The sequence below is a fragment of the Triticum dicoccoides genome, chromosome 5B (assembly GCF_002162155.2).
Source record: "Triticum dicoccoides isolate Atlit2015 ecotype Zavitan chromosome 5B, WEW_v2.0, whole genome shotgun sequence".
NCBI classification, from domain to species: Eukaryota; Viridiplantae; Streptophyta; class Magnoliopsida; order Poales; family Poaceae; genus Triticum; species Triticum dicoccoides.
The window spans coordinates 649,222,877-649,248,522 of record NC_041389.1 but is presented as its reverse complement, the minus strand read 5'-3'; the positions used below and the strand labels follow the sequence as shown (position 1 = coordinate 649,248,522).

Sequence of the window (25,646 nt, the reverse complement as noted above, 5' to 3'; positions counted from 1 at the left end):
TAAGTGAAGCATGAGAGTTCATCTATTTCTTCAAAATAAAACCACCGTCGTGCTCTAAAAGATATAAGTGAAGCACTAGAGCAAATGACAAACTACTCCAAAAGATATAAGTGAAGATCAATGAGTAGTAGAATAATTATGTAACTATGTGAAGGCTCTCTAACATTTAATAATTTCAGATCTTGGGATATTATTCAAGCAAAACAAAATAAAATAAAAATGACGCCCCAAGCAAAACACATATCATGTGGAGAATAAAAATATAGCTCCAAGTGAAGTTACCGATGAATGAAGACGAAAGAGGGGATGCCATCCGGGGCATCCCCATGATTAGGCTCTTGGTTGTCCTTGAATATTACCTTGGGGTGCCTTGGGCATCCCCAATCTTAGGCTCTTGCCACTCCTTATTTCATATTCCATCGAATCTTTACCCAAAACTTGAAAACTTCACAACACAAAACTCAACAGAAAATTCGTAAGCTCTGTTAGTATAAGAAAATAAATCACCACTTTGGTACTGTTGTAAACCCATTCTTTATTTATATTTGGTAATATATACTATATTCCAACTTCTCTATGATTCATACCCTCCGATACTACTCATAGAATCATCAAAATAAGCAAACAACACATAGAAAACAGAATCTATCAAAAACGGAACAGTCTATAGTAATATGTAACTCTCGAATACTTGTGTAACTCCAAAAATTCTAAAATAAATTGTGGACGTGAGGAATTTGTCTATTAATCTTCTGAAAAAATAATCATCTTAAAAGCAATCCTCTGTTAAAAATTAAAATTATTCTCGTGAGCGCAAAGTTTCTGTTTTTTACAGCAAGATCACATAACTTTCACCCAAGTCTTCCCAAAGGTTCTTCTTGTCACTTTATTGAAACAAAAGCTATAAAACATGATTACTACAGTAGCATAATCATGTGAACACACCAAAACAGTAGGTATAAATGTTGGGTTGTCTCCCAACAAGCGCTTTTCTTTAATGCCTTTTAGCTAGGCATGATGATTTCAATGATGCTCACATAAAAGATAAGAACTGGAACACAAAGAGAGCATCATGAAGAATATGACTAGCACATTTAAGTCTAACCCGCTTCCCATTCATAGGGATTTTGTGAGCAAACAACTTATGGGAACAAGAATCAACTAGCATATGAAAGCAAAACAAGCATAGCTTCAAGATTTTCAACACATGGAGAAGAAACTTGATATTACTGTAATTCCTACAAGCATATACTCCTCCCTCATAATAATTTTCAGTAGCATCATGAATGAATTCAACAATATAATTATCACATAAAACATTCTTTTCATGATCCCCAAGCATATAAATTTTATTACTCTCCACATAAGCGAAATTCTTCTCATTCGGAATATTGAGAGTATCATAAGAAACTCAAATACTATAATTGTTTCCACATTAAAAGAGTAATGTTCAGAAAAAGGGTAATCATAATCATGACAAGTTTTATAAATATAATCATCACTACTTTTTATAGCAAAAGTATCATCACAATAATCATCATAAGTAGCAACTTTGTTCTCATCAAAATTAATTGAAACCTCTTCCAAGATAGTGGAATCATTACTAAATAAAGTCATGACCTCTCCAAATAAAATTTTATCAATATAATCATCATAAATAGGAGGCAATCTATCATCATAATAAATTTGCATCTCAAAACTTGGGAGACTAAAAATATCATCTTCATTAAACATAGCATCCCCAAGCTTGGGACAAACATTAATTGCAGCAAATAAATTCTCAAACATGTCATTCTCATCAAACATAGCATCCCCAAGCTTGGGCCTTTGCATATCATAAGCATAATCACTCTCATCATTAATAGTATTGACAACACCAATAGTATAGCAATTATCATCATCACAATGAGTAATAGGAGCAACATCATTTGGAAGGGATACCTTTTTACCTTTGCTTCTCCGTCTTTTCTTTTTATTCTTCACATTATGTGTGGGTTTAATCCTCTTTGGGGAGCTCCTTATTAATGGGATTGGTTGAATAAAAAGCTCCTCCTCGTTACCTGATTCATCATAAGAAATAATAGGAGGATATTGGGAAGTCTCTTCCCTTCCATTAGTATTCTCTTCATCTTCTATTTGTTTTCTTGTCTTTTTGTAATTGGCAATATAAGGATTTTCAATGCAATTCACCGCACAATACATATAAATTTCCTCTAAATCAAAATCAAGAACTTTATCAAGGAAAAATTCTGGAATATCCTTAGTCATACGTTTTATTTCTTCATAACCCAAAAGCAAACTAAGTTCATTGTGATGCACAAGGGAAATCAAGTCATCACAATTTTTGGACACGATTCTATCATGAAACAATTTGCATTAGAGATTTAAATGATAACCTTCATTGCAAAGTTCATAGGGATGGCAAACAAATTTTAAATTTTCAGCACAAACATCTAGCCTCTCCTGCAACCATTTAGTTTCTAAATACTTATGCCTCTTGCAAAATCTATCTTCCCTATTTGGTGTCTACTTGCAAACTCTATGCACTCCACAAAAGTTGACATGCTTATAAGAGACATTTTCATCATGAGTAGTGCAATCATCATTAGTACTATGGATATTCAAAGAGTTCATACTAACAACATTACAACCATGCTCGTCATTCAAATATTTACTGCCAAACATTTTAATGCATTCTTCTTCTAACACTTGAGCACAATTTTCCTTTCCATCATTTTCACGAAAGATATTAAAAAGATGAATCATATGAGGCAACCTCAATTCCATTTTTTGTAGTTTTCTTTTATAAACTAAACTAGTGATAAAACAAGAAACTAAAAGATTCGATTGCAAGATCTAAAATATACCTTTGAGCACTAAACTTCCCGGCAACGGCTCCAGAAAAGAGCTTGATGTGTACTACACAACCTTCTTCTTGTACACGTTGTTGGGACTCCAAGTGCAGCGGTTTGTAGGACAGTCACAAATTTCCCTCAAGTGGATGACCTAAGGTTTATCAATCCGTGGGAGGCGTACGATGAAGATGGTCTCTCTCAAACAACCCTGCAACCAAATAACAAAGAGTCTCTTGTGTCCCCAACACACCCAGTACAATGGTAAATTGTATAGGTGCACTAGTTCGGCGAAGAGATGGTGATACAAGTGCAATATGGATGGTAGATATAGGGTTTTGTAATCTGAAACTATAAAAACAGCAAGGTAGCAAGTGGTAAAAGTGAGCGAAAACGGTATTGCAATGCTTTGAAACAAGGCCTAGGGTTCATACTTTACTAGTGCAAGTTCTCTCAACAATGATAACATAATTAGATCATATAACAATCCCTCAACATGCAACAAAGAGTCACTCAAAAGTCACCAATAGTGGAGAACAAACGATGAGATTATTGTAGGGTACGAAACCACCTCAAAGTTATTCTTTCCGATCAATCCATTGGGCTATTCCTATAAGTGTCACAAGTAGCCCTAGAGTTCATAGTAAAATAACACCTTAAGGCACACATCAAACAAAACCCTAATGTCACCTAGATACTCCAATGTCACCTCAAGTATCCATGGGTATGATTATACGATATGCATCACACAATCTTAGATTCATCTATTCAACCAACACAAAGAACTTCAAAGAGTGCCCCAAAGTTTCTACCGGAGAGTCAAGACGAAAACGTGTGCCAACCCCTATGCATAAGTTCACAAGGTCACAGAACCCGCAAGTTCATCACCAAAACATACATCAAGTAGATCACGTGAATATCCCATTGTCACATAGATAAGCACATGCAAGAGATACATCAAGTGTTCTCAAATCCTTAAAGACTTAATCCGATAAGATAACTTCAAAGGGAAAACGCAATCCATTACAAGAGAGTAGAGGGGGAGAAACATCATAGGATCCAACAATAATAGCAAAGCTCACTATACATCAAGATTGTGCCAAATCAAGAACACGAGAGAGAGATATCAAACACATAGCTATTGGTACATACCCTCAGCCCCGAGGGTGAACTACTCCCTCCTCGGCATGGAGAGCACCGGGATGATGAAGATGGCCACCGGAGATGGATTCCCCCTCCGGTAGGGTGCCGGAACGGGCTCCTGAGAGGTTTTTGGTGGCTATAGAGGCTTGCGGCGGCGGAACTCTCGATCTAGGTTATTTTCTGAGGGTTTCTGTATTTATAGGAGGGTTTGGCGTCGAGAACAAGTTACGGGGACCCACGAGGAGTCCACGAGGCACTGGGACACACCCTAGGGGGGTGCCCTCCACCTTCGTGGGACCCATGGGACTCCTCTCCGATAAATTTTTGTTCCAGTATTTTTTATATTTTCCAGAAAAAATCTCTGTTGATTTTTAGTGCATTCTGAGAACTTTTATTTCTGCATAAAAAACAACACCACAGTAGTTCTGCTGAAAACAGCGTCAGTTCAGGTTAGTTCTAAACAAATCATACCAAAAGCATGTAAAAATATTATAAACATGGCATGAATACATCAAAAATTATAGATACATTGGAGACGTATAAATGGCCAACCGATTGAACCCAGGCGGACCAAGGAAGCATTTTCTGCTCAGTGCGAAGCTATTGTTAGGGACAACATCCCGATCAGCATCCAGTTATGAAATAATCCTAATAAAGAAGACCCTCAAGTTTCGTATGTTACCTATAGAGAGAAAGATGATCTTTGGACCTCGCTGAAGGCAAATTTCACCCTACCACCAGAGGAGGATCTGAATAAGCCAGTTATAGAGCCACTGGTCAAGGCGTGTGCTCTTAAGAAGAGGGCGGATCTATTCAGGAGGTGGGAGAAAGAGTTGAAATCAACGTTTGTCGACAAAGGGAACACTCCAGAATTCACGGGCCGATATGAGAAGATAAGAGATCACTGGCCTGCATTTGTGGCCTACAAGACATCGGACAAGAGTAAGAAAATATCAGAGATAAACAAGACAAATGCTGCAAAGAAGATGTATCACCACCGCACGGGGTCAGGCGCTACTGTTGGGGAACGTAGTAATTTCAAAAAAAAAATCCTACGCACACGCAAGATCATGGTGATGTATAACAACGAGAGGGGGAGTGTATCTTCATACCCTTGAAGATCGCTAAGCGGAAGCGTTTATCAACGCGGTTGATGTAGTCGTACTTCTTCACGATCCGACCGATCCAAGTACCGAACGCACGGCACCTCCGAGTTCTGCACACGTTCAGCTCGATGACGTCCTCGCCTTCTCGATCCAGCAAGACGGGCGAAGTAGTAGATGAGTTCCGGCAGCACGACGGCATGGTGACGGTGTTGGTGAAGAACAATCTCCACAGGGCTTCGCCTAAGCACTACAGAAACTATGACGGAGGATAAACTAGAGGGGACGGGGTTGCCGGCACACGGCTTGGTGTTTCTTGATGTGTCTTTGGTGCTAGCCTTGCCCCTCTATTTATATGTTGAGCCTTGGGGTCGAAACTTGGAGTAAAAGCCTCCACAAAGTCGGTTTCACCCGAAAGGCAAGAGTCCTTCTCGGACTTCAGGGCCAGACGCCAGGGTTCCTGGCGTCTGGACCCAGACGCCAGGGACCCTGGCGTCTGGCCCCTGGACTCCGCAAAACTTCCTTTTGCGCTTTCCAAAAACCTTGTGGGCTTTCCCCTTTGGCCCAAATAACGTGTTCTCGTTCCCAAACATTTCGGGAAACATCCGGAACCCCTTCCGGTGAATTCCGGAACTCTTCCGGAGATTAAACACTATTATCCCATATATCAAACTTTATCTCCGGACCATTCCGGAGTTCCTAGCCATGTCCATGATCTCATCCGGGACTCCGAACAACATTCGGTTACCAACATACATAACTCATATAATACTATATCGTCAACGAAACGTTAAGCGTGCGGACCCTACGGGTTCGAGAACTATGTAGACATGACCTAGAACTTGTTTCCGGTCAATAACCAATAGCGGGACCTGGATGCCCATATTGGCTTCCACATATTCTACGAAGATCTTTATCGGTCAAACCGCATAACAACATACGTTGTTCCCTTTGTCATCGGTATGTTACTTTCCCGAGATTTGATCGTCGGTATCCAATACCTAGTTCAATCTCGTTAGCGGAAAGTCTCTTTACTCGTTACGTAATACATCATTCCGTAACTAACTCATTAGCTACACTGCTTGCAAGGCTTATAGTGATGTGCATTATCGAGAGGGCCCAGAGATACCTCTCCGACAATCGGAGTGACAAAACCTAATCTCGAAATACGCCAACTCAACATGTACCTTCGGAGACACCTGTAGTACTCCTTTATAATCACCCAGTTACGTTGTGACGTTTGGTAGTACCCAAAGTGTTCCTCCGGTAAACGGGAGTTGCATAATTCTCATAGTTACAGGAACATGTATAAGTCATGAAGAAAGCAATAGCAGTATACTAAACGATCAAGTGCTAGGCTAACGGAATGGGTCATGTCAATCACATCATTCTTCTAATGATGTGATCCCGCTAATCAAATGACAACACATGTCTATGGTTAGGAAACATAACCATCTTTGATTAATGAGCTAGTCAAGTAGAGGCATACTAGTGACTATATGTTTGTCTATGTATTCACACATGTATCATGTTTCCGGTTAATACAATTCTAGCATGAATAATAAACATTTATCATGATATGAGGAAATAAATAATAACTTTATTATTGCCTCTAGGGCATATTTCCTTCATTCTCCCACTTGCACTAGAGTCAATAATCTAGTTCACATCGCTATGTGATTTAACACCAATATTCACATCCGCATGTGATTAATACCCATAGTTCACATCATCATGTGATCAACACCCAAAGGGTTTACTAGAGTCAATAATCTAGTTCACATCTCTATGTGATTAACACCCAAAAGAGTACTAAGGTATGATCATGTTTTGCTCGTGAGAGAAGCTTAGTCAACGGGTCTGTCATATTCAGAGCCGTATGTATTTCGCAAATATTCTATGTCCACAATGCTCTGCATGGAGCTACTCTAGCTAATTTCTCCCACTTTCAATATGTATCCAGATTGAGACTTAGAGTCATCTGGATTGGTGTAAAAGCTTGCATCGTTGTAACTTTTACGGCGGGCTCTTTTATCACCTCCATAATCGAGAAACATCTCCTTAGTCCTCACTAAGGATATTCTTGACCCATGTCCAGTGATCTACTTATTAGATCAAAATTGTATTCCTTTGCCAAATACAGAGCAAGGTATACAATAGGTCTGGTTCACAGCATAGCATACTTTATAGAACCTATGACTGAGGCATAGGGAATGACTTTTCATTCTCTTTCTATTTTCTGCAATGGTCGGGTCTTGAGTCTTACTCAACTTCACACCTTGTAACACAGGCAAGAACTCCTTCTTTGACTGTTCCATTTTGAACTATTTCAAAAAATTTATCAAGGTATGTACTCATTGAAAAATCTTATCAAGCGTCTTGATCTATCTATATAGATCTTGATGCTCAATGTGTAAGCAGATTCACCGAGGTCTTGCTTTGAAAAACTCTTATTCAAGTATCCTTTCATGCTATCCAGAATTTCCATATCATTTCCAATTAACAATATGTCATCCACATATAATATTAGAAATGCTACAGAGCTCCCACTCACTTTCTTGCAAATACAGGCTTCTTCAAAAGTCTGTATAAAACCATATGCTTTGATCAACTCATCAAAGCATATATTCCAACTCCGAGATGCTTGCACCAGTCCATAGATGGATCGCTGGAGCTTGCACAATTTGTTAGCACCTTTAGGATTGACAAAACCTTCTGGTTGCATCATATACAACTCTTCTTTAAGAAAACCATTAAGGAATGCAATTTTGTTTATCCATTTGCCAGATTTCATAAAATGCGGCAATTGCTAACATGATTCAGACAGACTTAAGCATAGATACGAGTGAAAAACTCGCATTGTAGTCAATATCTTGAACTTGTCGAAAACCTTTTTCGACAATTCTAGCTTTGAGGATAGTAACACTATCAGCGTCCGTCTTCCTCTTGAAGATCCATTTAATCTCAATGTCTTGCCGATCATTGGGCAAGTCAATCAAAGTCCATACTTTGTTTTCATACATGGATCTTATCTCAGATCTCATGGCCTCAAGCTATTTTGCGGAATCTGGGCTCACCATCGCTTCTTCATAGTTCGTAGGTTCGTCATGGTCTAGTAACATAACTTCCAGAACAGGATTATCGTACCACTCTGGTGCGGATCTTACTCTGTAAGACCTACGAGGTTCTGTAGTAACTTAATCTGAAGTTTCATAATCGTCATCATTAACTTCCTCACTAATTGGTGTAGTAGTCACAGGAACAGATTTCTGTGATGAACTAATTTCCAATAAGGGAGCAGGTATAGTTACCTCATCAAGTTCTACTTTCCTCCCACTCACTTCTTTCGAGAGAAACTTCTTCTCTAGAAAGGATCCATTCTTGGCAACGAATGTTTTGCCTTCGGATCTGTGATAGAAGGTGTACCCAACAGTTTCCTTTGGATATTCTATGAAGATGCACTTCTCTGATTTGGGTTCGAGCTTATCAAGTTGAAAACCTTTTTCATATAAGCATCGCAACTCCAAACTTTAAGAAACAACAGCTTAGGTTTACTGCTAAACCATAGTTCATACGGTGTCGTCTCAACGGATTTAGATGGTGCCCTATTAAACGTGAATGCAGCTGTCTCTAATGCATAACCCCAAAACGATAGTGGTAAACTGATAAGAGATATCATAGATCGCACCATATCTAGTAAAGTACGATTACGACTTTCAGACACACCATTACATTGTGGTGTTCCAGGTGGCGTGAGTTTGTGAAACTATTCCACATTGTTTTAATTGAAGACCAAACTCGTAACTCAAATATTCGTCTCCGCGATCAGATCGCAGAAACTTTATTTTCTTGTTACAATGATTTTTCCACTTCACTCTGAAATTCTTTGAACCTTTCAACTATTTTAGACTTATGTTTCATCAAGTAGATATACCCATATCTGCTCAAATCATCTTGTGAAGGTCAGAAAATAACGATACTTGCCACGAGCATCAACACTCATTGGACCGCATACATCGGTATGTATTGTTTCCAATAAGTCAGTAGCTCGTTCCATTGTTCCGGAGAACGGAGTTTTAGTCATCTTGCCCAAAAGGCATGGTTCGCAAGCATCAAATGATTCATAACCAAGTGATTCCGAAAGTCCATCTTTATGGAGTTTCTTCATGCGCTTTACACCGATATGACCCAAACGGCAGTGCCACAAATAAGTTGCACTATCATTATCAACTTTGCATCTTTTGGCATCAATATTATGAATATGTGTATCACTACGATCGAGATCCAACAAACTATTTTTATTGGGTGTATGACCATCAAAGGTTTTATTCATTTAAATAGAACAACAATTATTCTCTGATTTTAAATGAATAACCGTATTGCAATAAACATGATCAAATCATATTCATGCTCAACGCAAACGCCAAATAACATTTATTTAGGTTCAACACTAATTCCGAAAGTACAGGGAGTGTGCGATGATGATCATATCAATCTTGGAACCACTTCCAACACACATCGTCACTTCACCCTCAACTAGTTTCTGTTTATTCTGTAACTCCTGTTTCGAGTTACTAATCTTAGCAACCGAACAAGTATCAAAATACTCAGGGGCTACTATAAACACTAGTAAGGCACACATCAAACACCTGTATATCAAATATACCTTTGTTCACTTTGCCATCCTTCTTATCCACCAAATATTTAGGGCATTTCCGCTTCCAGTGAACATTTCCTTTGCAGTGTAAGCACTCAGTTTCAGGCTTTGGTCTAGCTTTGGTCTTCTTCACGGGAGTGACAACTTGCTTGCCATTCTTCTTGAAGTTCCCTTTCTTTCCCTTTGCCCTTTTCTTAAAACTAGTGGTCTTGTCAATCATCAACACTTGATGCTCTTTCTTGATTTCTACCTTCGTCGATTTCAACATCACGAAGAGCTCGGGAATCATTTTCGTCATCCCTTGCATACTATAGTTCATCACAAAGTTCTACTAACTTGGTGATGGTGACTTAGAGAATTCTGTCAATCACTATCTTATCTGGAAGATTAACTCCCACTTGATTCAAGCGATTGTAGTACCCAGACAATCTGAGCACATGCTCACTAGTTGAGCGATTCTCCTCCATCTTTTAGCTATAGAACTTGTTGGAGACTTCATATCTCTCAACTCGGGTATTTGCTTGAAATATTAACTTCAACTCCTGGAACATCTCATATGATCCATGACGTTCAAAACGTCTTTGAAGTCCCAATTCTAAGCCGTTAAGCATGGTGCACTAAACTATCAAGTAGTCATCATACTGAGCTAGCCAAATGTTCATAACGTCTGCATCTGCTCTTGCAATAGGTCTGTCACCTAGCCGTGCATTAAGGACATAATTCTTCTGTGCAGCAATGAGGATAAACCTCATATCACGGATCCAATCCGCATCATTGCTACTAACATCTTTCAACACAATTTTCTCTAGGAACATATCAAAATAAACATATGAAAACAACAACGCGAGCTATTGATCTACAACATAATTTGCAAAATACTACCAGGACTAAGTTCATGATAAATTTAAGTTCAATTGATCATATTACTTAAGAACTCCCACTTAGACAGACATCTCTCTAGTCATCTAAGTGATCACGTGATCCAAATCAACTAAACCATGTCCGATCATCACGTGAGATGGAGTAGTTTTCAATGGTGAACATCACTATGTTGATCATATCTACTATATGATTCACGCTCAACCTTTCGGTCTCCGTGTTCCGAGGCCATATCTGTATATGCTAGGCTCGTCAAGTTTAACCTGAGTATTCCGCGTGTGCAACTGTTTTGCACCCGTTGTATTTGAACGTAGAGCCTATCACACCCGATCATCACGTGGTGTCTCAGCACGAAGAACTTTCGCAATGGTGCATACTCAGGGAGAACACTTCTTGATAATTAGTGAGAGATCATCTTAAAATGCTACCGTTAATCAAAGCAAGATAAGATGCATAAAGGATAAACATCACATGCAATCAATATAAGTGATATGATATGGCCATCATCATCTTGTGCTTGTGATCTCCATCTTCGAAGCACCATCATGATCACCATCGTCACCGGCGCGACACATTGATCTCCATCGTAGCATCGTTGTCGTTACGCCATCTATTGCTTCTACGACTATCGCTACCGCTTAGTGATAAAGTAAAGCAATTACAGGGCGTTTGCATCTCATACAATAAAGCGACAACCATATGGCTCCTGCCAGTTGCCGATAACTTCGGTTACAAAACATGATCATCTCATACAATAAAATATAGCATCACGTCTTGACCATATCACATCACAACATGCCCTGCAAAAACAAGTTAGACGTCCTCTACTTTGTTGTTGCAAATTTTACGTGGCTGCTACGGGCTTAGCAAGAACCGTTCTTACCTACGCATCAAAAACCACAACGATAGTTCGTCAAGTTAGTGCTGTTTTAACCTTCGCAAGGACCGGGCGTAGCCACACTCGATTCAGCTATAGTGAGAGAGACAGACACCCGCCAGCCACCTTTAAGCACGAGTGCTCGTAACGGTGAAACCAGTCTCGCGTAAGCGTACGCGTAATGTTGGTCCGGGCCGCTTCATCTCACAATACCGCCGAACCAAAGTATGACATGCTGGTAATCCGTATGACTTGTATCGCCCACAACTCACTTGTGTTCTAGTCGTGCATATAACATCAACGCATAAAACCTAGGCTCGGATGCCACTATTGGGGAACGTAGTAATTTCAAAAAAAAAATCCAACGCACACGCAAGATCATGGTGATGTATAACAACGAGAGGGGGAGTGTATCTTCATATCCTTGAAGATCGCTAAGCGGAAGCATTTATCAACGCGGTTGATGTAGTCGTACGTCTTCACGATCCAACCGATCCAAGTACCGAACGCACGGCACCTCCGAGTTCTGCACACGTTCAGCTCGATGACGTCCTCGCCTTCTCGATCCAGCAAGACGGGCGAAGTAGTAGATGAGTTCCGGCAGCACGACGGCGTGGTGACGGTGTTGGTGAAGAACAATCTCCGCAGGGCTTCGCCTAAGCACTACGGAAACTATGACGGAGGATAAACTAGAGGGTACGGGGTTGCCGGCACACGGCTTGGTGTTTCTTGATGTGTCTTTGGTGCTAGCCCTGCCACTCTATTTATATGTTGAGCCTTAGGGTCGAAACTTGGAGTAAAAGCCTCCACAAAGTCGGTTTCACCCGAAAGGCAAGAGTCCTTCTCGGACTTCAGGGCCAGACGCCAGGGTTCCCGGCGTCTGGACCCAGACGCCAGGGACCCTAGCGTCTAGCCCCTGGACTCCTCAAAACTTCCTTTTGCGCTTTCCAAAAACCTTGTGGGCTTTCCCCTTTGGCCCAAATAACGTGTTCTCGTTCCCAAACATTTCGGGAAACATCCGGAACCCCTTCCGGTGAATTCCGGAACTCTTCCAGAGATTAAACACTATTATCCCATATATCAAACTTTATCTCCGGACCATTCCGGAGTTCCTAGCCATGTCCATGATCTCATCCGGGACTCCGAACAACATTCGGTTACCAACATACATAACTCATATAATACTATATCGTCAACGAAACGTTAAGCGTGCGGACCCTACGGGTTCGAGAACTATGTAGACATGACCTAGAACTTGTTTCCGGTCAATAACCAATAGCGGGACGTGGATGCCCATATTAGCTTCCACATATTCTACGAAGATCTTTATCGGTCAAACCGCATAACAACATACGTTGTTCCCTTTGTCATCGGTATGTTACTTGCCCGAGATTTGATCGTCGGTATCCAATACCTAGTTCAATCTCATTACCGGAAAGTCTCTTTACTCGTTACATAATACATCATTCCATAACTAACTCATTAGCTACACTGCTTGCAAGGCTTATAGTGATGTGCATTACCGAGAGGGCCCAGAGATACCTCTCCGACAATCGGAGTGACAAAACCTAATCTCGAAATACGCCAACTCAACATGTACCTTCGGAGACACCTGTAGTACTCCTTTATAATCACCCAGTTACGTTGTGACGTTTGGTAGTACCCAAAGTGTTCCTCCGGTAAACGGGAGTTGCATAATTCTCATAGTTACAGGAACATGTATAAGTCATGAAGAAAGCAATAGCAATATACTAAACGATCAAGTGCTAGGCTAACGGAATGGGTCATGTCAATCACATCATTCTTCTAATGATGTGATCCCACTAATCAAATGACAACACATGTCTATGGTTAGGAAACATAACCATCTTTGATTAATGAGCTAGTCAAGTAGAGGCATACTAGTGACTATATGTTTGTCTATGTATTCACACATGTATCATGTTTCCGGTTAATACAATTCTAGCATGAATAATAAACATTTATCATGATATGAGGAAATAAATAATAACTTTATTATTGCCTCTAGGGCATATTTCCTTCAGCTACCTCAAAGCCCGGCCACTGTGGGACAAAGCTGAGAATGATCTGATTGCTAAAGGGGTCGAACCAGAGACATTGAACTGGCCAGACTGTTCAAGGACTTGGTTCTTCGGGGTTGGGGGAACTTGACCCTGAAATAGGGAAGTGTCGTTGGATGGACGAGCAACTTGCAATACCTGTCAAGAAGCTTCAGAAGTATATCGCCGCAGCGCATGAAGGGACTTTCATTCCCGACAGAGAGAAGGACGAGCTGACTGAGGCCCTCGGGAATCCTGAGCACCCTGGACGAACACGAGGCACGCCAGGCTCTGTTGCATGGAAGATTGGGTTTCCCGGTGCAGGAGGTTACAAAACCCAGGAGAGGAAGAGTAAACAAGAGCTGAGCGATATACAGAAGCTCAATGCAAGAGTACTAAAGCTAGAGGAACAAGTTGAGAGCCAGCGAGCTGCCGACCAACCATCCCAGCGATACGAAGCTATCCCACCATCTCAGCGGAGAAGCAGCATGGCTTCCAAGGAGCTCGTTCAGCAGCCTGACTTCATGGCTCCTAGCTACCCCGTGGATGCTATCACGGAGGCTTAACATTGCCAGCTTATGACGAAATGCCAAAGCCTCACCTTGAAGGCGACTGTTGGCTCTATTGCACCTCCTCAACCTGACAGAACTTTTCACTGCCGTCCGATTCCACATGGCTATGCTGTTGTGATGGCGGATGAAGTAATGGAGGGATTTGAGGAGCTCGAGCTTGACCACCCTGCAGGTGAAGGGGAGATTCAGCTGGGTCTTCCTCTGAAGACTCCATGTCTATGGCGAAAGGAGTACATCAAGCTTCAAAACTGGACGCCTTCCGCCTCCTCCTCCTCCTCCTCCGGCGAGTCAGGGCACTCCGCCTCCTCCTCCGCCTCCTCCTCCGACGAGTGATCAGGGCACTCCGCCTCCTCATCCGCCTCCTCCGGCACATGACGGCACTTCGGCTCCTTCTTCGCCTCCGCCGACGAGCACTCCGCCTCCTCCGACGAGCACTCCGCCTCCTCCGGCGCGTGAGGGCACTACGGCTCCTCCTTCGCCTTCTCTGGCACGTCAGAGCACTCCGCCTCCTCCGGCATGTCAGCGGACTCCATCATGTCAGCAACGGCGAAAGAGAGAGACCGCCGCTCTGGCGGCTAGTAGTACAAGTAGAGGAGGGAAGCGATTCAAATACGGTCCTTCTCTCAAGGCTCCGGAAAAGTTACCATATGAGAGGACCAACAAGGAAAACGAGGACATCGTCATGCCCAAGTGAGGGACTTTTTTGCACGGAAACCTCCACCTCTGAAGGAAATGATAGATCTGGTGAAAGTGAAGCGGACTATCGATGCCCTGAAGTGACCACCACCGCCTCCGCTGGATTCCAACTATGTGTGCACTATTAAAAAGGCATATAAGGAAGCGGAGCGGTCGGAAAGTACTTGCAGTGATGCAAGATTAGCAGAACGAAGAAGTGGGGAAAAAATTCCCCAGCTCGGCGAACAGGCGAAGCAAACGTGCCCCCCGCTCAAGGTGTCTAGCGATATCGTCACTAATCATCCGGGGATGGTGCCCGGTACCAATCCAGCTGATTACCTGACCGATGATATAGAGTTTGAAACAATGGAGGCGGACGGCTTCAAATACGAGTACGGGAAGCCTCTCGTCAAACCAGATCATCCGCCTCTAACAATGATGATGCGAATACTCCATGAATGGTACATGGAAAGATGCCGCAAGTCTGGGAAGCATACTTTGATGATGAGAATTAAAGAGGAGCACAAACTCGTTGGAATGGATATTTTGAATGTTGAATTTGACGAGTTATTCCAGTTATAAAATCAAAAGGCCCTCGACAAAACACTCGTGACTTGCTACTGTGTGTAAGTACTACTTCTGTAATAATTAAGTCTCTATATATAGCTCATCTCTTTCATTGCATGTATATATAATTATCCTTACTATATTATGCAGGTTGAAGATCGTCGAATGCAGAAAAGCAGATATCTATGACATTGGGTTCATTAACCCAAGTATCATACATGAATGGACGGTCAAACACAATGTCATGGAAACCGAGGACAACTTACTACAATCATTGCTTAAAAATCAAAACAAAGATAAAATACCCTTTCCTTACAACTTCAAGTGAGTGTTACTGTCTTGTGCATATTCGGTTTCCCTAACTCGAGGTTAATTATAGTAATTTAATTGATGAATTATGCATGCGTGCGCAGATTCCACTTTATTTTGCTAGAGATTAAGTTTGAAGCTGGAATAGTAACTATCTTAGACTTGAGAAGAAAAGATTCCCAGGAGTATGCGGACATGCCTGATATGCTCCAGAAGTAAGTTCAATCGATCATTATCGCACCATATTGGCGACTTTGTTCATTTCCTGATATCAAGTAATTATTCTTTTTGTCTGGCAGTGTTTGGAAAGAGTTCACCGTAATTACGTCGGGACTGCCGACGGAGCTGCAATTTAAACATCCAAAAGTAAGTACTACTAGCTAGTTTCGCGCATCTCCCGTTGATTCTAGCTAGTTTCATCAATACCATGCATGCTTTATTATCAGTTTGTTTGAACTCTATTTCTTGTAAAGTGCTTGTGGTAGGATGCCGGAAATGATTTTTGTGAATACTACATTTGCGAGTTCATCTACAACTCGACGACCTCTAAGTAGGGCTACTCTGAAAAACAATATAATGTACGTAAACAAAAGAATTCACAACTTTATTTTATTATCGTCATTTGTGTTGATTTTCATTCATATATATATATATATATATATATTGACCCACTTCTTTAAATTAGATGTGGCGGATGCGGGATGAACTCCTACGACATGATCGCATACGAGCTATTCAAGAGGAATTGGTGGGATTCTTTCTTGACCACATCATAAATAAAGCTGGAGAATACCATGTGGAAGTTCAAATAGACCTTAGATGTTAGGGTTTGTAAGAGATCTTATATTGTATATATGTAGTTAGTAGCGTCGGATAGATATACGAAAACTTTTCGTTCGACCAATCTCTCGGAGAAAGAGAGGTCACTTCTCTCTATATATTTAATGGTTCATTCATTTGCTTACTAGCTAGTGTGTCGGGTTCTTTCTGTACATATAGTAGCTAGTGTCGACCAAGCACGGAGATAAAGAGAGGTCAGTTCTCTCTATTAGCTAGCTAACATAATATATGAAACCCCTAAATTAACCTCCAAAAACCCCTAACCCCCCCCCCTTCAAAAAAAACAAAACAAAAACCCAGCTCCTGCCATATGCTGACGCGTGGATGCCTTTTGGTCCTGGTTGATATTACCAACCAGGACTAAAGATCCTCCTACCTGGGCGCCCCGCAGCGGCCACATGGAGCCCTTTCTGTCCCGGTTCATAAGCGAATGTGATTAAAGGTTTTGGGCTTTAGTCCCGACCCTTTAGTCCCAGTTCCTGAACCGGGGCTAATGGGCCTCTAGAACCGGGACAAATCACCTATTTTCTACTAGTGAACTAAGCCAAAGACTGCAACAGCCTGGCTTGCCGCGACTACACCCATGATTCAGCGTTAGTAACTTTGGTTGGTGGGGAATGACACCAACCGCGGGTGGGAGGAGACACCATTATACCGATGGTCATGCGTGGTCAGCAAACCATGAAGACTAGAAGAATGCCTGTGCGTTGCAACGGGGCCACATTAACTTTAAGAGTTCAATATTACGACATTGGCGACCTTTTTCTACCATCAAATTCTCACACACACACTCTCTCTCCCCCTCCCTCTTCCTCACTCTCTCTCCCTCTCTCTCTCTAACACACACACACACATAGCCTATTCTCCCCGCCAATAAGACTTACTCAATTGGCAATAATGTGTGGACTTGTGATGAGCTTGACTGAACTAATGGATAGTGTGATATATTCCCCAATCATTTAACAATGAAATTTCAGAAATGGGAAGATTATGTAACACCTCAAGTCGTTAGCTACAGTGACCTCCCCCTAATGATGCCATGTCATCAGGCTTGCTAAGCCAAACTGCCACTTGATAAAAATCAAAGCCCAATTCAAATTTAAAATAAAGTCAAATAAATTATTTCGTCAAACAGTAAAACTAAAATGTTCACCATATTCTATAAATTCCACTGATCTTTGACATGTTGAGACCAACATTATTTGACCCAAAAATTAAATCTTGTCAAATTAATAAGAGGTCCAACAGTAGTTAAAATAACCAATTAAATATAAACCTAATTTTATGTATTTCCTTTTGGCCCCAAACATTTTGTGCCACCTATAAATATTGTTCTCGAATTGTGTGCATAGTTTCACAATTAAGAAAGTCCATTTAGATGATATAAGAATAAATAGAAAACGGTGTTAAAAAGGAGAAACGGATTAGAATACATTAAAAACCAAAAGGACGATGAAAAAGGGGATTCCCCCTACCCCCGGGCCTTGCCACCGAACCGGTCCAGTGGGCCAGTCCCCGCACGGTCGTCTTCTCCTGTTCCCTGAGCCCGTCGCTACAGAGTCGGGCTCCCGCCCGACCACCTCGCCGGCATCAAAGGGGAATGGATAAGGGTGACGCCCTGCCTCCCCTACCCCCATGGCCTCACTCCTCCTCGATGCCCCCTCCCTGATCCACTTCTCCTCCTCGCTCGCTCGATCCCGGTGATCTGGACGTAGTCAGATGCCACGGCCACCATGACCGACCCCGTCCACACGGCCACTGCCCTCCCTGCTGGCTAGGAGCTTGTCGAGGAGCTCTGAATGCCTCCGCTACTTCGTCTGCGCCAACGAGATCAAGTCCAGCACCCCTAGATCGACGTCGTTGCCGTCTTCCTCAACCTTCGGCCACCGCGACATTGCCGTTTGATCCGCACCGCCCCGAGCTCCCCTTTCTTCCCCTAGGGTGCCATTGACACCGATGTGATCTTCTCTTGCCTTTCCCCAGTTTCCCCTCTCGTTTGCTGTCGTTAGGTATTTCGCCATGGCCGAGAACCGCCGTCCGCCATGGCCATTGCAGGGGTAGCCACTGAGCTCCTCGGATTGACCCCGTGGCACATGCCCGCTCCTATGCGTGCCCATGCCCGAGCCTTCAGCTCTTCTTTCGCGCCCGCGGGGCCACTCCCTCTCTGGCTCTCCATGCCCACGCACGTGCCACACCGCGTCCGTCGCGCCCGCCGTTGTCATCACGCTCGCCATAGCCACCGCACCATTGTGCCTCACACGACGCACACTCTGGCCGCGCGTCACACTCTCGCTGGCTGCGCTCGCCCCGTCTGCTGCCGCCTATCCCTTCGCTCGCCCCGCTGTCACGCCCCTGCCTCGCGCCGCCTCCTGTCGCGGCCATCTTCTGCCGCCCGCCCCCTCGGCCATGTCAGCCGCATCTCTGCCCTCCACCGTCGGCCTCTTGCCTCGCCTGCTGCGTGCTTCTTCCTGCTTCTATGCGCTGCTCTACCACTAGTACGCTGTTGCGCCATGCCCTCGGCACCGCTATGGACAAACATGGCGGAGGGATTGTCAATGGAGTACGAGGAGGAGGTGGCGCAGAAGGTGTGGAGAGGCAAGAGGTCTAGGGTGGCGTCAGCTGGCTGTGGTGGAGGTGATTATGCGAGAAGGAGTCGAAGCGGAAGGAGAGGTCACAATTGGAAAGAATAGCAAAAAAATCATAACCCGGAGATCTCATTCCAAAAAATGCTAATATCGATGGAGGGGTGATTTCCTTCAATAGGTGGAAAACATAGGAAATATTGGATGTTATCAAGGAAAGGTAAAAATTTAGGAAAGTTAGGATTTTGAACTGATTTCTATGCAAATGGGGTTTTATTGTTTGGTAACATGATATCAGTACCTACGCGTTTGTGACATGTCTGATTAAGAAAGTTTACAAATGTTAAGAAACTATTTATTGGGAGGAAAGTTTGTGACGTGTCTGTTATTTGTTTTCTAAAACAAATTTCACTAATGAGAGAAATCGATTGATTTAGATAAGTTAGGAAAGTTAGATTCAAATCTATTATTTGTTTCTTAAAAATTTGTTATTTGTTTCCTAAGACAAATTAAACCAATAAAAAGAATCGATTGATATAAATAATCTAAGGAAGTTAGGTCCGTGATTTGTTATACGTTAGGAAAGTCCTGGTTGTAATAAAGAGTGGAGAGAAAAATAAACCGATGGACCAGGATGGGAGGGGGTGGTGGAAGGAGAGACCAAAAAAAATCAACGAGAATAAACCGTGAAGACTATTCACCAACTGCTTCATTAAGAGTAGAGATTTCCTTGGGTCGCTACGTAGGTGCCGCTTAAGGCGTAAATACCTACTCATCGCTCACCGCGAAGAAATGCCGGACTTACACATGGCGTAATCATGTGCAGAGTCCAATGAAGAGGTAATGGCAAGTGATTTTTTTTTTGTTTTCCGATAGTGTGTTTCTTTGTGTGGTTTCTCAATTATATATTTTTTAGTTTTCTTCTGTTTATATTCCATTGTTTTGGTTTCTGATTTCTTTTTTTCCCTTTTCTTATTTTGTACTTATTTTTAATTTTGTGTACAACTATTCTATATATTTGAAAATTTTCAAGTTTTTAATAAGCGTTTGTATTTTGAAAAAAATATTTATGAATTAATTTTTAACAAAATTGGATTTTTTTCATGATTTATAATAAGAGTTCACAAATCTTGAAAAATGCTTACAAATTAAAAACCAGTCATGATCTTTTAATTAAATTCTTACATTTTTAAATAAATATTCATGTGTTTTATGTAAATAAAATACTTTAACACATATTTTTTAAGGAAAACGCTTCGAGTCGGCGCGCCGGCCGAGTGTTTGGCCGGTCACGCACGGGCGTCACGCGCACGCATCTTAAGTGGGTCCAGCCCACCGCCCTCCCTTGACCTTATCCTCTCAAACGACCAGATCCACTCATCCCGTCGTCAGCTCATCTCGTGACCCTGCCATTTCCTCAGCTCCGCTTCCACCTCGTCCTATGCGTTGCCGACGAGATCCTCTGCCACCACAGCGAGCTGTCCACATGGATGCGAGGTAGTGGAGAGGTCGGCCCGCGGCGAAGGCTGTTGCGTCCTCGGACCAGCGGCGGTGCACGGGGGGATTTGCTTTCAACCGGCGGAGGATTTGCTTCAACAGGATAGGGGCGGCCACGGGGGATTTGCTTCAACCGGCGACGGATTTGCTTCAACCGGCGAGGGGATTTGCTTCAACCAGCAAGGATGATGGTGGGCGGCGACAACCGCGGCGCAGTAAGTAGTTGTATTTCTTGATTTTGGCTGGAACCACTTCTGATTTTGCTGGAACTAGTTTTTTGATTTGCTACAACAGGAAGGGGCGGCCACGGCAGCGTGCACCATGATTTTTCGCTGCATAATATTTTTGCTGGAACCAGCTTTTTGACTTGCTACAACCGGCGATGATGGTGCTGGAACAGCTACGGCGACGATGCCATGATTTTTTTGCTGCATTGTTTTTTTTTGTTGGAAACCCATTTTTAATTTTGCTGGAACTATATCAATTTTTTGTTGGAACCATGTGTTATTTTTGCTGGAACCATGTCAATGTTTAGCTGGAAACATATCATTTTTTGTTGAAACTATATTATTGTTTTCCTGGAACGTATCAACTTTTTGCTGTAACCATGCGTTTTTGCTTTCAAACCGGAGACGCCGTGCTATCCGTGTTTGTTTTTGCTACAACGGGTCACTGGCATGAGATGGCGAGCCATCTGCACGGAGGGAGGAGGTTGCTGGGACGCGGCCCGTGGACGACGCGATGTCGACGGGGCGAAGGTCTAGAGCACGTGAAAAACGGAAGGGGGGAGCGCGCGTTGACCAGTCCGCGTATGGGATCTAACGGATCTAACGGTCTGAGACGATTTTATCGAACGCTGGGCAGCCGACCGGCCCAAATTTGGGCCAGTGCGCCGGCGCCTAGCACTGGCCTTTTTTTAAATGTGTAATTTTGCAAGAAGAACTTAAAAAAAATCCGAAAAGCCAAATAAAAATAGGTTTTCAGAAAAAAATAAAAATAACTGGATTTGTTTGAGAAATAACTGGAATTAAATAAACAAAATCGCTGGAAGAGCTCCTGGCAGGCCCGCAATGCACACTCTTGTGCGTTTTGCCAACGATTGATGATTAGTTGCAGCGAGCGAGAAACCCCTGGCCCAGCAACTCCGAGGTGTCTTCGCCTTCTTTCGTCCCCAAAAAAAGGAAACTCGAGGCGGCTTCATACATCTCCATCCTCAGTGCCGCCGCCATCAGAGGTCGAAGGTTCGATCTACTCCCTCCTACCCTGGTTCTCTTAATCTCTTTCCCTGTGCTTTCCTCTATGATTAATAAATGAGTTTTTGTTTTACACCATCAGATTAGCACGCAGCGGGGACTCCGTCACGATCGACATCATGGATGCATGTGCTAAGACGGTCTCTACGTGCACTCCAAGAGAGACGGCTCAAGGCACACGTGTGTTTGATATCCTGGATTACAGCAAGCTCAGGGGCATGGGCAACGACTCCGACAGTTACATACGGTCCGGGATTTTCGATGTCGGCGGCCACGAATGGGCCATCCGCTTCTACCCTGATGGGTATGGAATTAATAGCAAATATTACATCTCAGTTTATCTGGAGCTTTTGAGCTGCAACACTAAAGTTCGAGCGTCCTGTAACCTGAGGCTGGTCGATCAGTGCACCAGATTGCGGTCTTCGGTGCATAAAACAGGGCCTAAGATTTTCAGTTACGACGACTTCAATTCGTTTGCTCCACGGATTCCTTATTTCAAAAGGCGAAGCGAGATCGAGGGATCCCCGTACCTTAAGGATGACCGCCTGATGATTGAGTGTGTCGTCACTGTTTTCAAGAAGTCACAAATCACCAAAACCAAACAGTTCCCCATGATCGACATGCCACCGTCTGACATGATCGAGCATGTTGGCAGACTGCTGGAAGAGAAGGAGGGCTTTGATGTAAGCTTCATTGTTGGAGGAGAGACCATTGAAGCGCATAGGTTCGTCCTAGCAATGCGTTCGCCTGTTCTTAGAGACCTTGCTTGCATTCAGAGCCATGACCTCAAGTCATGGATTTTGACTCTTCTTGAATAAACTAGGTAGTGCGCACTCTTATCTTCTCCTAAAAAATGGTTTTATAAAGTTGATATATAACAATATTTCTGTCAAACAATTATAGGAGATGTTCTGGGTGGAAAATATTCATAAGGTAATTATCATTGAATGATTGACATAAGGATTTATTGCGCACATAGTACTAAATAATATTTCTTTTTCCACCACGACGAAACAACTTTACGCCCCTTGTTCAAATGCAATGATATACAATGAAACCTGCTTCATCGCCATTAATTCTGTTGGAGTTGCCTCCGAGACTGACGGAAAGCAAGGGGAAGAGAAGTTTGTGTTGTGTCGAGACCGCTGACTTCCATGGCTTCGATCGCCTTCTCTGGTCCTGGTATAGAATCTTTACTGATGCATCCTACCCCTCAACAGGAGAGAGGCACAAGGTTGCATTTGCTGATCCAACCTAGGAGTATGATTTTATGACATCTCTCTTCTGTTTGGGGCGTAAGATGAGACGCGGTAAGCCAGGTTTGCGAGATTATAAACACATCACATGATCTAATTTGAGCGAGGGAATGTCAGTTTGCATTGGAAATGGGGGATGGATTTATCATCCACCATGACTCTGAAGAGGGCATGGGTGGTCAGAAGCAGGACAAAGCCATGAAACAAAATGACACATTACAGTTATTTAATTACAAAGCCCAAAAATAATTCCCTTAAAAATCCCCAAAAATGAGTGGGACCCAAATGGTTACGTACGAGCTCATGTCTAAACTTTAGGGTTTAAGAATGGTATTTCGCCTTCTTTGAAAACTAATATGGTTTCTCCCTTTAATAAACATGAGACCTAGAATTTCCCTCATTTTCAAAATTCAATTGAATCTAAACATGATAATATGCTATGCTTAGCTACTCTAATACATTACCATTACCTAGGGCTGGGACACTCCACATCATTTTCTTCTCCGACACGACAATTACCTACGCATATCTCAGTTAACGGTTTCTTCTGGTCTATATCGACGTCTTCCCGACCGCTACCCCTATAGACTCCTAGGTTTAAGCAAGTTTGCTCTGCTGAGAGGGAGACCCAAAGATGGAAACGAGCTTTGCACACAATGCGTCGCATGTGGATGCAGGAGGAAGAAAACTTCGACAACCCATATGTATTTTTCAACTTCTGTAAGGGTGTTTTTAAGGGTTTGTTCTATTTATTTATTTTTGAAGATGTGCACATTTTATTCAACTCAAATGATAGTTGCATGCTCGACCACTTCAACTAAAAAAAAACTTGAGGGATCAATATCCCAAGAAATCACAGATTGTTAATCATACAAATTTCTAGCTAAATAGTGTGCCACTTTGTTTGCTTCTCTAGGCCAATGCAAGAAAGATACTGATCCAAGTCCAAGAGCTATCGGAAAACACTCGGCAAAAGGATTACTGAATAAGGGCTCCAAATAATCGTTTCCCCATTCCAGGCTTGTATGATCTTGAGGCAATACCTATCCTTCTTGTGCGAGGAAGCAGACGGTGCACCCCCTGGTAGGCTAGGCTGCCTCTACAGTGTTGGGTCGAAAGGTATAAGTATCCCTCTCTTTTCTTTTTATTCTATTTTTTTCTTCATGTGCCACTTATTTGAATGTAAATGGAGATCCAAATCATGCTAGACCTTCCGGAAATATTCATGTAGCATCTTTAGACCATTCCAAGCTTTCACAAAAAAAATCAAGATTTTTGGAATTATATTTCTATTTATAAAGATATAATTCCAGTGCAAATAAAATATTTATTTAATCCCAAAGCTCAAAAATAATTCCCTTCAAAATCGCCAAAAAATAGTGTGGGACCCAAAAGGTTAAATATGAGCTCATGCCTAAACTTTTGGGTTTAAGAATGGCATTTTGCATTCTTTGAAAACTAAGAGGGTTTCACCCTTTAATTAACATGAGACTTTGAATTTCCCTCATTTTCAAAATTCAATTGATTCTAAGCATGATGACATGCTATGCTTAGCTACATAACACATTACCATTAACTAGGGCTGGGACACTCCCCATCATTTTCTTCTCCGACACGGCAATAGGTACGCAGATCTCAGTCGATGGCATTTTCTGGTCTATACATCGACAACTTCCTGGCTGCTACTCCTAAATTCTCCTAGGTTTAAGCAAGTTTGCCCTGCTAAGAGGGAGACCCAGAGGCAGGGATGAGCTTTTATCACAACACCCCGTCGATGGATGCAGGAGCAAGAAAACTTCGACACCCTCAAAGATTCAAATGTATTTTTCAACTTTTGTAAGGGTGTTTTCAAGGGTTCCACTACTAGGAAAACCCTTATAGATAGAAGTTTACTAGTAGCGTTTGTTTGTGACCCAACGCTACTAATACTTAGTAGTAGCGCTGGCTAGAAAGAGCGCTACTGGTATATGTTAGCAGCAGCGCTTGTTTCCTAAACCCACGCTACTGCTAAGTGTAACACACCACAATATCTGATCACAAAATATTAGCAACGCTCGTCGCCCAACCAGCGCTACTGTTAGTTTTGGATCTATAGCGCTTGTTGCTATAAACACGCTATTGCTATTTTTTCTATCTATAAAATTTTACCAGTAGCGTGTTATTTTGGCCCGCGCTATAGGTAGTGCACCACCAGCCGTAGATATTTTACAAGCTGCCATAGCAGTAGCGTGCATTGGACCACGCTACTGCTATGCCCGCTAGCCACCTACCACCTTTCCCCTCCTTCCTCCCCTTTCTTCTTCCTCCCCCTTCCCTTTCTCCCCCTTTCCTTGCACCTTGCTTGTTCCAATGCTCCCCCTCCACCACCCCTCCATTAGAGCCCTCCCTTCCCCTCTTCTTTGCCCTTCCATCACCCCCTCTTCTTTGCCCCTCCACCACACCCCTCTTCTTTGCCCTCCACCACCACCCCCTCCATTAATGCCCTCCCTCCCCCTCTTCTTTGCCCTCCACCACCCCCTTCCAT

The 25,646-nt window shown here is 42.7% G+C and overlaps 1 protein-coding gene across 1 annotated transcript; it reads left to right on the top strand.

Moving 5' to 3' along the window:
- The first annotated feature begins 21,985 nt into the window (after nt 1-21,985).
- LOC119310386 (BTB/POZ and MATH domain-containing protein 1-like) lies at nt 21,986-22,684 on the top strand. The gene is made up of 2 exons (XM_037586155.1): nt 21,986-22,170; nt 22,279-22,684. Exons 1-2 carry the CDS (start codon nt 21,986-21,988, stop codon nt 22,682-22,684), a joined length of 591 nt encoding a protein of 196 aa, XP_037442052.1.
- The last annotated feature ends 2,962 nt before the right edge of the window (nt 22,685-25,646 follow it).